This window comes from Tupaia chinensis, unplaced genomic scaffold (assembly GCF_000334495.1).
Source record: "Tupaia chinensis unplaced genomic scaffold, TupChi_1.0 Scaffold143951_1, whole genome shotgun sequence".
NCBI lineage: Eukaryota > Metazoa > Chordata > Mammalia > Scandentia > Tupaiidae > Tupaia > Tupaia belangeri.
In genome coordinates this window covers 55,611-70,265 of record NW_006203802.1, presented here as the reverse complement: position 1 = coordinate 70,265, position 14,655 = coordinate 55,611, and the positions used below count along the sequence as shown (strand labels likewise).

Sequence of the window (14,655 nt, the reverse complement as noted above, 5' to 3'; positions counted from 1 at the left end):
GGAAATCAAAGACCTTTACTAAGAAAACTATGAAAATCTTTTAAAAAGATATTGAAAATGACACAAAAAAAGTAGAAGGACATCCCATGTTCCTGGACCAGATGAATTAATATAATCAAAATGGCAACTTTACCCAAATTAATCTACATATTTAACACAATTCCAATCAAAATGCCAGAGACATTCTTCACAGATCTAGAAAAAACAATCATAGAATTTGTCTGGAATCATAAAGACCTCATATTGCCAAAGCAATCCTGCACAAGAAGAATGGAGTGGGCAGCATCTCACTCCCTGTCCCAAAATATACTATAAAGCTGTGATCATCAAAACAGCATGGTACTGGTACAAAAACAGACAGGTGGACCAGTGGAATAGAATAGAGACCCCAGAAATAGACCCCAAAACATACAACCAACTGATTTTTGACAAAGGATACCAGTCAATTCAACAAGAAAAGGAAAACCTTTTTAGCAAATGGTGCTGGGAAAACTGGGTATCCACCTGTAGAAAGATGAAACTGGATCCCCATTTTTCACCATTAACAAAAATCAACTCAAAGTGCATCAAAAATCTGAACCTAAGACTTCAAACTATAAAACTACTGGTGGAAAACACTGGAAAAAACTCTGGGAGACACTGTGGCAGGAAAAGACTTCTTAAATAAGACTCCCAAAACACAGGCAGTAATCCCTAAAATAGATTAAGGGATTGATAATCAGAATACACAGGGAACTCAAGCAGTTTACCTGAAAAACAAGATTAACCCAATTAAAAGATGGGAAAATGAACTGAAAAAAAAAATCTCTGAGGAAGACATATAAACAGCCAAAAAACTTATGAGGAAATGATCAACCTCCCTCATCATAAGATAGCCAACGAGTCTCAATCCTGGTTGTGTATCAGTATCAACTGTGGAAATGTCTTAAAACAGGATACATATCAGGAAATGCTCAATATCTCTCATCATAAGAGAGATGCAGATTAAAACCACAATGAGATACTATAACCTAACCGCTGTCAGAATGGCAAAGATTAAAAATACAAAAAATGATAAGTGTTGGTGGGGTTGTGTTGAAAGGAGAACTCTCCTACACTGCTGGTGGGAATGTAATTAGGTCCAGTCACTGTGGAAAACAAGATGGAGGTTCCTCAAAGACCTACAAATAGAACTACCATATGATACAAGAGTCCTAATCCTGGGTATCTACCCAAAGGACAGGAGAATGGCCAGTCAGAAAAGCACTTACACATCAATGTTTATTGCAGCATTATTCACAATTGTTAAAGACATGGAACCAATACAAATGTCCATGAATGAATAAATAGATTGGAAAAAGTGTGGCATTTGTACTCTACAGAATACCATTCAGTCATAAAAAAATAAAAAGACTTGGGGATCAGCAGGTGGCATGGAGGTTAAGGCTCTGGACATTCCCACATGACTGACCACAGTTCAAGTCCTGGATCTGGTGGCTTCTTTCTCACTCTCTCTCTCCTCTCTCTCTCTCTGATTATCTCTGGTCAAATTAAAATAAATGAATGAATGAATAAATAAAATTAAATAAAAATAATTCTTTAAAAACATAACATGACCCTGGCATTTGAAAGTGGTCAAATACGGAAGATTTATTGCTGAGTAAAGCAAGCCAGGCTATGAAAGAGAGGTACTGTATATTTTCAATTAATATATACCAACTGTCCACACTTTATGGTAGGGATTAAAAGATTGGAGGACATAAAAGCAATGAAAATAGTTATGGACACTGGAGACAGTGTGGAGGGAGGGTGGGAGAAGGAAAGCATACACGGAAGGAAATCAGGGGAAAAAAATGGAGAGACAAGACATTTGTGGGACACAGAAATGGTTTATTGCCTGTTGATGATAATGTGTATGGTATTCTCAACTGGACTGGTCTAGGTGTATTTCACGTTGGGCAAATTTTCTTTACAAACCAAATGATGTATAGCAATCACATGTTTAAAAAATTAATTTTAAAAATGCTTGGGCAAAGAGGCAAATATCTTTGAATATCATAACCTACAATGCTTAATAATCATTAGTAGAAAACAGGTGTGACTTAGAAACTCTATCAGCACACTTAATTTTATTCCATTACAAAAAGAAGTAGAGCAATAAGTATAAATCATGGACTCACAGTCACAGTTATCAAACAATATCAAAATTGACACACAAATGTAATTGAGCAAGGTCATAACTGATATCTAAGGCTTTTGCATTAGACAATCAGGCATTTTCTCCTTGAAACTTTCATATCTTGGGTTCCATGTACCTTAGAGTCTGGAAAGTAGGGTCCAAGTTTGTTCAAGATCTTCACAGTTTTATCCCTGAAAGCCATATGTTCCTGGAACTCTCCCCTAACCTCAAGTTCTAGGTGCACTAGACAGTTGTCACTCCAGACTGAGAACTGTTACGGCAGTAGTAACAGTGGAGGCTTGTGACCCTTTTCTTAGTTTCAAGAACCACCACTTCAAATTATATTAGTTTTATATACTAGATATGCAGTGTATTTCATTTAAAAGCTGACACTAAGTTTTAAATTTTTTTCAAGTTTGAAAAGTCACTGGCTTAAGTACTTGAACCTTCTTATCTAGATGAGGCATTTTGATCAGACAGCAGATAAGCCAACCTCAAGGCTATGTAAAATGATGTTAATTCAAAGAGTACCAATTATGGGGTCCTGAAAGCCAGCTCATAAACAGGGAGGAGTTGACTGACATCTAGAAATGTTATGAATGCTAACTTTTGCTGTGATGCTGGAGATAGTGTAAGGAGGAAAAAGGTACTTCATTATCATGGAAAACCATAAATAATTACTGAACACTGGTTTCTTCAATAATGATTTGTATTTTCACTTGAAATAATGCTGAAAAATGGATGATCAAAGTGAGATACATTTTAAAATAAAGCTTCCAAACATGAACTTGTATAGACAACTTTTTGCAAAACAGATACCTCAGCATTAATAAGTAAATGAAAGATGCCAGAGTCAATTAAACCCTTACATCACAAACATTGCAAAAGAGCATTTTCAAACAACTGTCTAGTTGGCAAAAAGCTTAACCATTAGGAGCTCTTGTTCCTCATATGTATGAAAAATAAAACTAATCTAATTGCTTATTTTTTTCAAAAGTGAAAATACCTCCATAGCTTCTTGAATTTTGGTTCATCAACATAGAAATTTTGCAAGTAAAAATCAACCAATTGTGTATTAAATCTACCTTCATTTCTCTCACATACAAAAAAAAAAAAAAAAAGGAATATGAATAAAACATACCTTTGGGCCTCGAATAGGAAGTCCAGGTTCTCCTTTAAATCCAGGCATCCCAGGTCCTCCTCTATCTCCCTGTATATTTCAAATAACATTCACAGACCACAAGTTGCAGAAAAAGCCACAACAGTACATACCAAAAAAGAAATTGGCCAATCTGTAAAGAGCTTAATCTATCCATTGTAGATCTATATTCTTCTAACATATTTAAGGGGAATTTCAAATTCTAAATGTTCCAGGGCATGATCAGTGAAACCAAAAGCAAAACAAGACAACCCCAGTAAAGCACTATGCAGGAGTTTATTATAGGGTAACTCACAAATGGGAATGGGTCAGAGGGACGGTGACCCCATACTCCTCACCCTGTTGTACTTCCTGATCAGCCTTTTGCCACCACACTCAAAAGCAAACCGCAAGCCGGGCTTTTAAAAGGAATTCAAAGGAACTACACCTGGTTTGTGTATGCGTTTGTCCCTGACCCCAGCTTTATCAATCTGTTTTAACAATACCTAGCTGGACTGAGGAGGGAAGCAGATTGTTATCCTAAATGACCCCAGCATACACAGGAAAATGGAGGGCCTCAAGATGTTAGTCTTTAAGAAATAGTGCTAGTCAGCCACTCTCATACACTAAGAAATAAAACCTGCCCTTGCAGACTACTACTCCTGTTTGGAGAAAGTCCACTGAAACAATGTGGCGACTTTTAGAGAGTAATAATGACTAGAAATGCTCTTTAAACTGAGTAGATTTCTTTTCTGCTAGACTTTTCAATGATAAATCCTAGCAGAGCCTTCTGAATAAATGTAGTAATTTTTTTTTTTTGAGAGGTTTTCACTATAGGGCGCGTGCACTCGCCAGACAGACAGAGAGAGACAGAGAGATAGAAAGTGAGAAATCACCCCCCCCCCAGAGGGGATGGTCACGCCACAATCCCTTCTCCTCCATTCTCCTCTCGGGATCTTGGGCACGCACACACACGCACCCGGTGTGAGTTTTAAGCCACCAGGTCCGGGACGTGAACCGCGGTCGACTACGTGGGAGTCCAGCGACATAGCCATTACGCTAACTGCTGGTTCCCAATGTAGTAATATTTTAACCAGCACTAGGATCTAGGATTTGGGAGAGGTAGTGCAAGGTGAGGTTGTAAGTACAGGACTAGGAGCAGGAAGCCTGGTATCTAGTCCTAACCCTGACGGTGACTTTTAGTTTGTTCTTCCGTGAACTATCAGAGTTGAGTTAGATAACTTCTTAGGGCTTCTCTAAAACTAAAACTATGCCTCAGTTTTTAAAATTATACATTTTTCCTCCAACTACCTAGTTCAAGCAAAAGAAAAAAAGAATATTTTCAAAAATACATACCTTTGGCCCAGGTGGTCCAGGAATTGACGCTCCAGGCATTCCAAAAGGGCCCATAATGCCTGGCTCACCCTTAAAAAGAGTATAATATTCATTATAGTTCAGGCAGAGAAACCATATATGGGAAATATATGAGAAAAGTATTGACAGAAAATGCCTGTAGATTTTAGAATTATATTATAGCCTTGCTTTAAAGACTAACATAAAAATAATTTGAGCATGTTTTGGAAACCACTGCTGAGGCTATTGACCAGTAAGATTTCAGCACCTTTAAATAAATGTATTCAATTAATTCCTGAATGATAGAAAAATTTTATCTCTTGTATCTCTTTTATTAGCTAATAAAAAGTATGCAATTCATACTGCTTCCCTGTTGTGTGATATGCCAGAAAGCTTAGAGAGAAAATTTTTGTTCAATTTTATCATGTATCTTCAGCATAAGTTTTAGGACAGACTTCTAGTTTTTAAATCTTTCTTGTTTATTGTCTTATTTTAATAGACCATGGTATATCAGTCTCCCATCGCATGTTACCTTACATTCTTTTCTAGAAATAGAGCACTTATAGTTAAAAAAAATGAAAACTTTTAATAGAAAAATTAAAACATTTCTTTCTCTCTTTTTATTTTGGTTTGTTTTGGGAGTGGTGGTTATTATCAAGTTAAAGATTCAATCTGGAACAACAGATAATTCTTCTTGATCAATGATTCTCAAATTTGGTAAATGCAGAATCCTAGGTTTTAAGCCCCAGACATTTAGATATAATGGGTCTAGAAGCTGGTGCCCCAAAATACAAATTATTATGAAGCACCTCTGGTCAATCTGACATATGTACCATTACCACACTTTGGAAACACTATTCCAAAGCAATCTTTGCTGCACACTACAAGTTGCTCAAACTGACACATTGGGACAAAGGAGAAAATATTAGGACTTCTCTACATATTTTTATCATGTCTTTTAAATTTTTCATTACTTATATAAATTTCCTATTATTGGTATGATAGTTTATTAATTAAAATTATAATTAGGGGTCAGATGGCATAGCACTGGGCTCCCACATGGCCGACTGTGGTTCACATCCCAGACCCAGTGGCTTGAAACTCACGCTGGGCACGTGTGCATGCGTGCCCAAGATCCTGGGCAGAGGATGGAGGAGAAGGGTTTATGGCATGGCCATCTCCCAGAAAGGGAAGTGATTTCTCACTTTCCCTCTCACTGTCTCTGTCTCTCTCTCTGGCAAGTGCATGCACCCTCAGGCTAAAACCTCTGAAAAAATTACAATAAAAAAATAATAAACTGTACTGGAGTGTGGTCAAAACTTACTGGCGGGAGCTTATCATCAAAACAGGCTCTAGGATAGGTGTCTGTCAACTGCCACAAACCATGGGCCAAATCCAGCCTGCCCCAAATTTTGCACAGCCTCAGGCTAAGAATGATTTCATATTTTTAAATGATTGCATATGTGAACCTAAATAAAATCCTCAATTTTTCCTCTTGGTCTGTAAAACCAAAAATATTTTCTATCCATGGACAGATTTTTTCATCTGCTCCTTCACGAAAAAAAAAAAAAAAAAAGGTGTTCCTTCAAGAATGAAGTGCTATGTTTCTGTGCTGTTTCATCCTGACCCTCTAGGATCTCAGATTGGTGACTAATCCCACCTCTGGCTGATTTATATCCTCAGGAACCCAATAGTATGATGCCCTTTAGATGATTCAGCTTCTTCCAGGAGGGACTCTAGCCATCAGATTCACTGACGATGACTCATACCCTGAGCCATGTTCACCTTCACACCCCAGCTCTGCTAATTGTCTAATAGTAAGTGTTCAACACATGGAGTTATTCAGAGTTATTCTAACCAGTCTCCTGGGCCCAGTTCATGCTACAGTATGTGTGTGCCAGCCCTTAAATCTAAACCTGTAAGGCAGTGGCATGTGATACTCCAGGACCTAGTGATAAACGTCCTGTTCCAAACAAAAGCACAAAACATTAGCCTTTTAAAATTCTTCGCTAAACCCAAGATAAAATAAAAATTATGTTTCTAGATTCTATTTGTTCTGTTTCTTTTTAAAGAGATAAAATACTTTTTAAAAATATGTACATATTATAGAAAGTATACAGTTCTCTTAAATGCCCTTTATAAGATATGTTTATGGGGAACCTGCAGTTAGCGTAATGGCTATGTCGCTGGACTCCCACATAGTCGACCGCGGTTCGTGTCCCGGACCTGGTGGCTTAAAACTCATGCCGGGTGCATGTGCGTGCGTGCGTGCCCAAGATCCCGAGAGGAGAATGGAGGAGAAGGGATTGCGGCGTGACCATCCCCCCTGGGGGGTGATTTCTCACTTTCTGTCTCTATGTCTCTCTCTGTCTGTCTGGCGAGCGCATGCACCCTATAGTGAAAACCTCTCGAAAAAAAAAAAAAAAGATATGTTTATGTATTACTATAGCACTTCTCCATCTTCACATTAAAAAAATTTTATTTCAAAACAGAGAAATACTCACTTGCATAACAGTAACTAAGATGTAGTCACTGTTATTAATACTATTGATAATACAACATGCTTCTTATACAGTGGGATTGCTCACAATATGCCTCTTTTTTTTTTTAAGAGAGGTTTTTGCTATAGGCTATGTGCACCTGAGGGAGAGACAGAGAGACAGAAAGGGAGAGATCACTCTCCAGGAGAACAGCCATGCCACAATCCCTTCTCCATTCTCCTCTTGAGATCTTGGACATGCACACACATGTGCTTGGCGTGAGTTTCAAGCAACCAGGTCCGGGACTTACTAAGGTCACCTACATGAGTGTCCAGCGACATAACCACTACGCCATCTGCTGGTCACACAATGTGCTTCTTGAACTACTTGCAGCAAAGGTCACTTATGTGAAAAATGCAGATTCTTGGGGCTAATCCATTTCTGAAATCCAGATCTCTGGGAAGGGGAGCAAGAAATGTGGATTTATAACAAGCTCCCAGGTGATACTAGTGGACACCACAGTAAAGAATCACAGGTTTACAGGTGATGTTCTGTTTTGTACCTGAATATATTTTGTTAAATTTGCTTTTCGATCTGGTCCTTAAACATATTCATCTCTTTCTTACAATTAGAATCTTCCTGGAGGCACGAACCCTTATAGGTTTGCAGTTTCTGTTTGCCAACACTTTTAAACAACCTCAGTGTTCTCCACGGCTAAGCCAGGAAACATACCTAACTGCTCTCCTCACAATCTCCTTCACTTTTTTTGCAGCTCCTTGTTCCAGATAGTTTACCAAAAACTGATCCTCTACTTTTCATTTCACAGTATTGGTTTTCCTCTCTGAATAACTCCATGTGTTCAACATTTACTATATGCTAGGAACTATGCTGAGTGCTTTCTTAGTCTCTCAGTTCTCAGAGTCAGCCTGTGAGACTGGTCATCTTATTAACCTCTATTACTGCGGTGACTGGTTTCACAAGTTTCAGGGCAAAGAAGGATGGAGAAGTGCCTTCAGCAGCCTACTCTTCCTCATCACTGTGTGGCTTCTGTCTTGGATTTTTGTTGTTATTCAGTAAAACAAGATGATAGAGAACTGATATCTCCTGTGGTCTGACTCATTCCCACTCCTGAATATTTGGTTGTTACTAGAGGGCACTGACATACAGATTTTCTGTTAGAAGCATAAATATTTTTATAAAGATTACACATTTTATCAATATATATAATCCTCTTCATTCCATTGCATTGTGCTCTAGCAATAGTCTGTTTTCTAAAGGCATTTTTACTTGGGATTTCTGTTTTATATTTGTTAGGAAGGAAGCAAGGAACAGAATTTGCGGTGGAAATCTAATAGTCTCTTAAAACCAGACAGTTACGATCATCTCAAAGCATGAATGAGAATATAAGAAGCATACCTTTGACCCTTCGGGCCCTGGAAATCCCCTTTGTCCTTGATTTCCTTTGCTTCCTTTCTTTCCTTCATCGCCCTAACAAAGTAATCATAAAAATGCAGATTATAAATTAACCCTCCCCAATCTAATAATGACCATGGAGAATCTCAACTAACACCAAAATAATTTTAAAGTAATATGCCCCAGGCGCAGCTCACTTGTCAATGTTCTTAAGCAGACTGGATGACTTTAGACTTCACCATTCATTTAATATGTTTTAAAATCTAAGTTCTATATTCTTCTTTGGAAACTTTTATTTGAATTTACAGTTCTTTTGCACCATTGGTCTATTAACAGATGGTTCTAAGACATTCACAGTTTCAGAAAAGAGAGCTATCTATGGTTTTTCGTACTGGTTGTCAGTTTTCTTGCTATTTCAGTTTTAAAATATAAAATGAAACATTTTTCAAATCACACCCCCACTTCTTCCTCAGTAGGGAGTCTAGTACTTTCCTCCGAAGGAGGGAAATAATCTTACCATGGGAAGATTCTTGCATGTAAACCTAGGGCAGAGCTAAAAACTGACCACTGACCACTGTTCCCCAACATGACCATGAACAGCAGTGTTCCCCTCAAAATAATTATGTTTCCTTTAATCAGTAGCCTCATGGCCTTTCAACAAGGACTCAACTGCAAGGCATCCTATCCAGACATGTTCCCAGCTCAACAAAGGCATGATTCCTCACAATTTGCAGCTCAGGCCATTTAGATATTTAAAATATAAATGTCTGTACCATGGTTTTCAAATTTGAGAATCAGAATCACAAGGAGGGCTTATTAGACCACTGATTGCTGGGCCCTAGACCCAGAATTTCTGATTTAGTAGGTCTGCACTGGGGCCCAAGAATTTGCATTGCATTGGGGCCCAAGAATTTGCATCCCTAATGTGTTTCCAGGTGATGCTGATGGTCCAGGGACTACATTTGGAAAACCACTGGACTAAAGTCATCAGCAAAACATACTCTTTACCAAGAATATGAGGTGACTCCTATGAAATCTACAGAAATACTATTAACTACTTGATCCCAGCTATTGAAGAATTGTGGCACAAGATATAAAAAATAAAATAACTAGATGTTAAATATCATTTATTATACCATCATTTGCCAAAAGAGAAAAAACTGAACTATGACTATTTATTTTCTTCCACTTACTACTAAATTTGATGTGTTGAACTAAATTACCTCAGAAGGTTTTATGCGATATGAAGAGGTCCTCACAAAGTTCATGAAGATTTTATGCAATATGAGAGGTTCTCAAAAAGTTCATGACATGGGACCAGCAGTTAGCGTAATGGCTATGTCACTGGACTCCCACGTAGTTGACCACGGTTCAAGTCCCGGACCAGGCAGCTTAAACTCACACTGGGTATGTGTGCATGTGTGCCCAAGATCCCGAGGAGAATGGAGGAGAAGGGATTCCAGTGTGGTCATTCCCCCTGTGGGGTGATTTCTCACTTTCTGTCTCTCTGTCTCTCTCTGCCTTTCTGGCGAGCGCACACACCCTATAGCAAAAACCTCTCAAAAAAAAAAAAGTTCATGACAATGTGTATTATGAAAAAACTATGCATGGATTTTAATTTAAAGTGATGTGCTCCAAACATAACTCATTTGTACATATTTGTCAATGTACACACACACGCACACATGTACATGTTTATAATATGTGTACACAGACACAGACACATAGTTTTAGTAATTTTTCTTTTCTATATAGGGTACATGCACTCACCAGAGAGAGAGAGAGGAAAATGAGAAATTACCCCTCAGGGGGATAGCCATGCCTTAATCCCTTCTCCTCCAATCTCTTGGAATTTTGGACACACACACATGTTTTCAGGCTGAGAGGTCCAGGACTTGAACCATGCAATCAGCTGTGCTGTATCCAGAGGTCTTAACCTCCATGCCACCTGCTGACCCAGTCAACTTAAATATTTTTGCACCCAAGTAAATCCATACTTTAACTCTACTTTTCCATAAACTTTTGAAGTACCTTCATAGAAGAACCCAACTAAATATAATAAACTGTCAGTGCTGAACCATGGCAAATATAGGCTTTATAACGTATCTCTACCACTCTTGTAAAATAGTCTTCCATAAGCCACAAATGGCCTCAATGCCATGAATCTGCAATCTCTCTTTCCATAGCATATTCTCCTTGCTTTTTTGGTGGCATTTGATACCACCTATCCCTTTTGTCCTAAAATCCTTTCTCCTTGGTTCCTCTGATATGGGACTACTCTGCTTAGTGCTCCAAATGCTCTTCTCCAGCTATCCCACAATATGGGGCTCAAATCTCAGCTCTCTTTCTCAGAGATATTATTGATTCTCATAGCTTCAACTAGTAACTCTAAGTCTGTATTTTCAAAAAGTCTACTTTTGGAAACGCTAGTTCTCCTGAACATTAACCGGCCAGAAATTCTAAAAGCATATTTTGCATGATGTCAAAAAGGTGTTCCTTGTCTCCTTGGCCCCCCAGATAGGATAATACTCACAATCTGGTAAGTTTTAAAAAATGTTTGAAAATCTACAGAAATATTTAAATTTCAAATTCTCATATTTAAGATTAACATTACATTTTTAGCTAATGTATTTGTAAGATATAGGCTCCTTAAGCTGTTAATTATTATTTTATTTGAATTATAAATATAATAGTAATATATTTGGTTCAAATGTAATCTATAAGAATCTTTTATATGGGCAGTAATGACTATATATAAAAATTGTAGCAACATCTGGCACCTTAGAGCTAGAGGTTATGTCACTGTTTATCTTATGCTATTGATGATTTATATATTCTCACTTTGACATATAAAGATATTATTCAACTACCACTTCTATAGTGTACACATCAAATTTGTACTAACTTGTGAAGTGAAATTGCCATTTAATAAGGTATTATTTCTTATTGTGTGAGATTTACTAGTTGAAGAAAATTCACAACTTTCAAGTTTCAGTGGTGTGTCCCAAGGCTTCTTTTCCTTTCATTTTTTAAAAAAGTGAATCTATTTACTGGGCAAACATGTGTTGAAGTCTTCTATATCCTGGATTTCAGGATAGACACTAGGATAAGAAACATGAATAACACACATTTCTATTTCCCAAAAGTTCACAAGATAATATATGTAACTTTAAGCCAGACATAAATACATTTGACACAGCAAGAATAACAATCCGATTTTTCTCAAGTTGACTCCCTAATTTCAAGACCAGAACATGGACAGTCTGCTTCCCCCAGCACACTGTCATTTCCATACCTTGGGGCCAGGTTGTCCTTTTCCAGGCAGTCCTTCTGGGCCTCTTGTTCCTGGAAGCCCCGCTTCTCCCTAGAGGAAACGACACTGATGTCTTGGCTGACCTCCAAAAGCAGTATATATAACCCCACCTTGTCTCCTCTTATTGCCAGTGGGTTTGGCTGAGACCCTCCAAAATAGACCAGACTTTCACTGTCATCTCAAAATTAATTTGGAAGCTTATCAATTTGAATAAATTAACATCAAACTCTAGTTTAACTCAGAACAGCTGAAATATCACGAAAAAGTCTACTTTGTCAGCCAATTTTCAAAGCAATAAGCTCACTTTCCTTTGGCTCTTTATTCACATTTGGTGAATATTTTTCTTTAGCAAGAAAGACCTTCAGCCTTCCCATCTGCTGTTTTTTAGTACTTTTATTGGAAAATGAATATTTCAAATGTCAAGTCAAAATAATACAGGAAATCTTTACAATGGCCTTACTTCCTGAATGTATTTACAGACTTTCCTTTTGGTGATAAAAATGTGTTTTCCTCCAAGTTTAAATTAATGTTTTCTAGAAGTCCTGAAGGAGCGAGGTTACTGGAGAACACCATAGCCAAAACTCCAGAGAGAAATAAGAGAATATAAGACACTACCTTAACCTTTGATTTGGTGCTCTTCCTACCTGGGGTAAGAAAAAAGAGAAACCAAAAACTGTAGGGGTTTTGTTTTATTTTGGGTTTTTTGCTTGTTTTTAAAGAACCAAGTTTTTCCTGGATGGTTTAAACGAGCTCCTGCAGGACCAAGATATCAGTTTGGGTCAATAGTTTCTCCACCATTGAAAATAAAAACTTGGTTACCTTCTTCCCTGCAGCTCCATCTTCTCCTGGAACCCCTGGTTGTCCTGGGAGCCCTATTGAGCCTGGCTCCCCCTAGTGGATGAACAAAGATTTTATTTTCCAGAGTTGGTATTTATCATGCATATACTATTATAATACTTCAATACTATTTTGAAGTATTTGCAATGGGACGTACCTTATAGTGTCTGAGAAAAGTCTCTGATCTGGGAAATATGATTAGTAATTAATAGTAATGAAACTATTTGACCTTGAGCAGGTTATTCTTTTTGGGACTCAGTTTTGCATTCTGTCCTGATGGGTTGAATTACAAAACCCCAAAAGACATGGAAATGTCCTAACTCTTGGTACCTGAACATGGCCTTGGTTGGAAATGGGATCTTTGCAGAAAGAATCAAGTTGAAAGCTGAGATGAGGTCTTTGGGATAGTCCCTAATTCAGTAAGCCTAGTGTCCTTACAAGAAGAGGAAAATACTATATGAAGACAAACAGTTGTGAGGACAGAGACAAAGACAAGAGTGATCAACTACAAGCTAAGGAATTCCAAGGACTGAGAGTCACACCAGAAGTGAAAAAGACAAGGAAGAATTCTCCCTTATAAATTTTGGAGAAAGCAGGAACATGAAAAATGCTTCAGTGCATTTTTTTTAATGTTCAGAAAAAAACCTGTATATTGCTTTCAAACAGTATAAAACTGTTCTCAACTACATTTATTAAAAGAAAAAATATTGAATTGAAAGTGATTTCAACTAAGCTAAAAAATTAGTAGAGAAAACAAGCACAGTAAACCTAAATATAAGTAGAAGGATATGTTAAAGATGAAATCAGAAAAAAGTAAACTTGAAAACAGAAAGTAAGAAGACTCAGGGCCAGCAGGTGGCATTGTAATTAAGGCACTGGTGTCCTACATGGTGGACCACAATTCAAGTCCTGGAACCAACAGCTTGAAAATCATAACAGGCATGTGTTCGTGCATGTCCGAAATCCTGAGAGGTGAATGGAAGAATAGGGATTGCAGCATGGTCATCCTCCCAGGAGTGAGAGAGATTTGTCACTTTCCCTCTCTCTGTCTCCCTCTCTGGCAAGCACATGTGCCCTATGGGGGGGCAGAGGAGGAAGTAAAAAGATTCATAATGTTAAAAGATAATACTTTTTTTATTTTGCTATAGGGTATGTGCACTCTCCAGACAGACAGAGAGAGACAGAGAGACAGAAAGCAAGAAATCACCAAAAAGACTGAGAAAATGGCCCAAGAATTTGAGAATAATATACGAGAAGTACTAGATACCATCAAATGTCCAAACATCTGGATAATAGGCATTCCAGAAGGCAAAGAGATTCATAAGGGCATTGATAGTCTATTTCATGAAATCCTGCAAGAAAATTTTTCAAACCTAGAGAGACACTCAAAGATTCAGTCCCAAGAAATACAAAGGACCCCAAATAGAATCAATCCAAGAAGATCTTCTCCAAGACACATTATAGCCAGGTTGACCAAAACCACAGACAAAGACAAGATACTAAGATTGGCAAGAGAAAAACGACAAGTTACCTACAAAGGGTATCCCATCAGACTAACAGCAAACCTCTCATCGGAAACAATGCAAGCAATGAAAGAATGGGAAAATATATTTAAAGTGTTAAGAGAAAAGCAACTTCAACCGAGAATACTGTACCCAGCAAGATTATCATTCATTTGGGAAGAAAAGATGAATATTCTCAGATAAACAAAGCCTCAAATAACTTCTTAAGGGAGTGCTATGTCAGTAAAATTAAATGCAGACACACAGAAATAAGAGTTCAAAAACTAAGAAAATGGACAACTTAATTGTAGGGACAAAGTCTGGAGTTGAATATTATATCCCAGAATTTAATAGGAAAAATGGAACCAGAAAGAAAATAAAGTACATGAGACTGATAGGTTCATGTACCTACCATTTGAACAGAATCCTAACCTGTTTCCTGGCTTTAAGCAAAGTTCCTT

The 14,655-nt window shown here is 37.7% G+C and overlaps 1 protein-coding gene across 1 annotated transcript in view; it reads right to left on the bottom strand.

Annotated features, from left to right (window-relative positions):
- LOC102481117 (collagen alpha-1(XXVIII) chain) overlaps window positions 1-14,655 on the bottom strand; it is a gene marked incomplete at its 5' end in the record, with an annotated part of 182,282 nt that overhangs the window by 113,426 nt on the left and 54,201 nt on the right. The window contains 5 exons of the mRNA XM_006165543.3: window positions 3,300-3,368; window positions 4,653-4,721; window positions 8,546-8,617; window positions 11,838-11,906; window positions 12,675-12,746. Of these exons, the coding sequence (XP_006165605.1) occupies window positions 3,300-3,368; window positions 4,653-4,721; window positions 8,546-8,617; window positions 11,838-11,906; window positions 12,675-12,746 (351 nt within the window). The remainder of the gene's footprint in view (window positions 1-3,299; window positions 3,369-4,652; window positions 4,722-8,545; window positions 8,618-11,837; window positions 11,907-12,674; window positions 12,747-14,655) is intronic.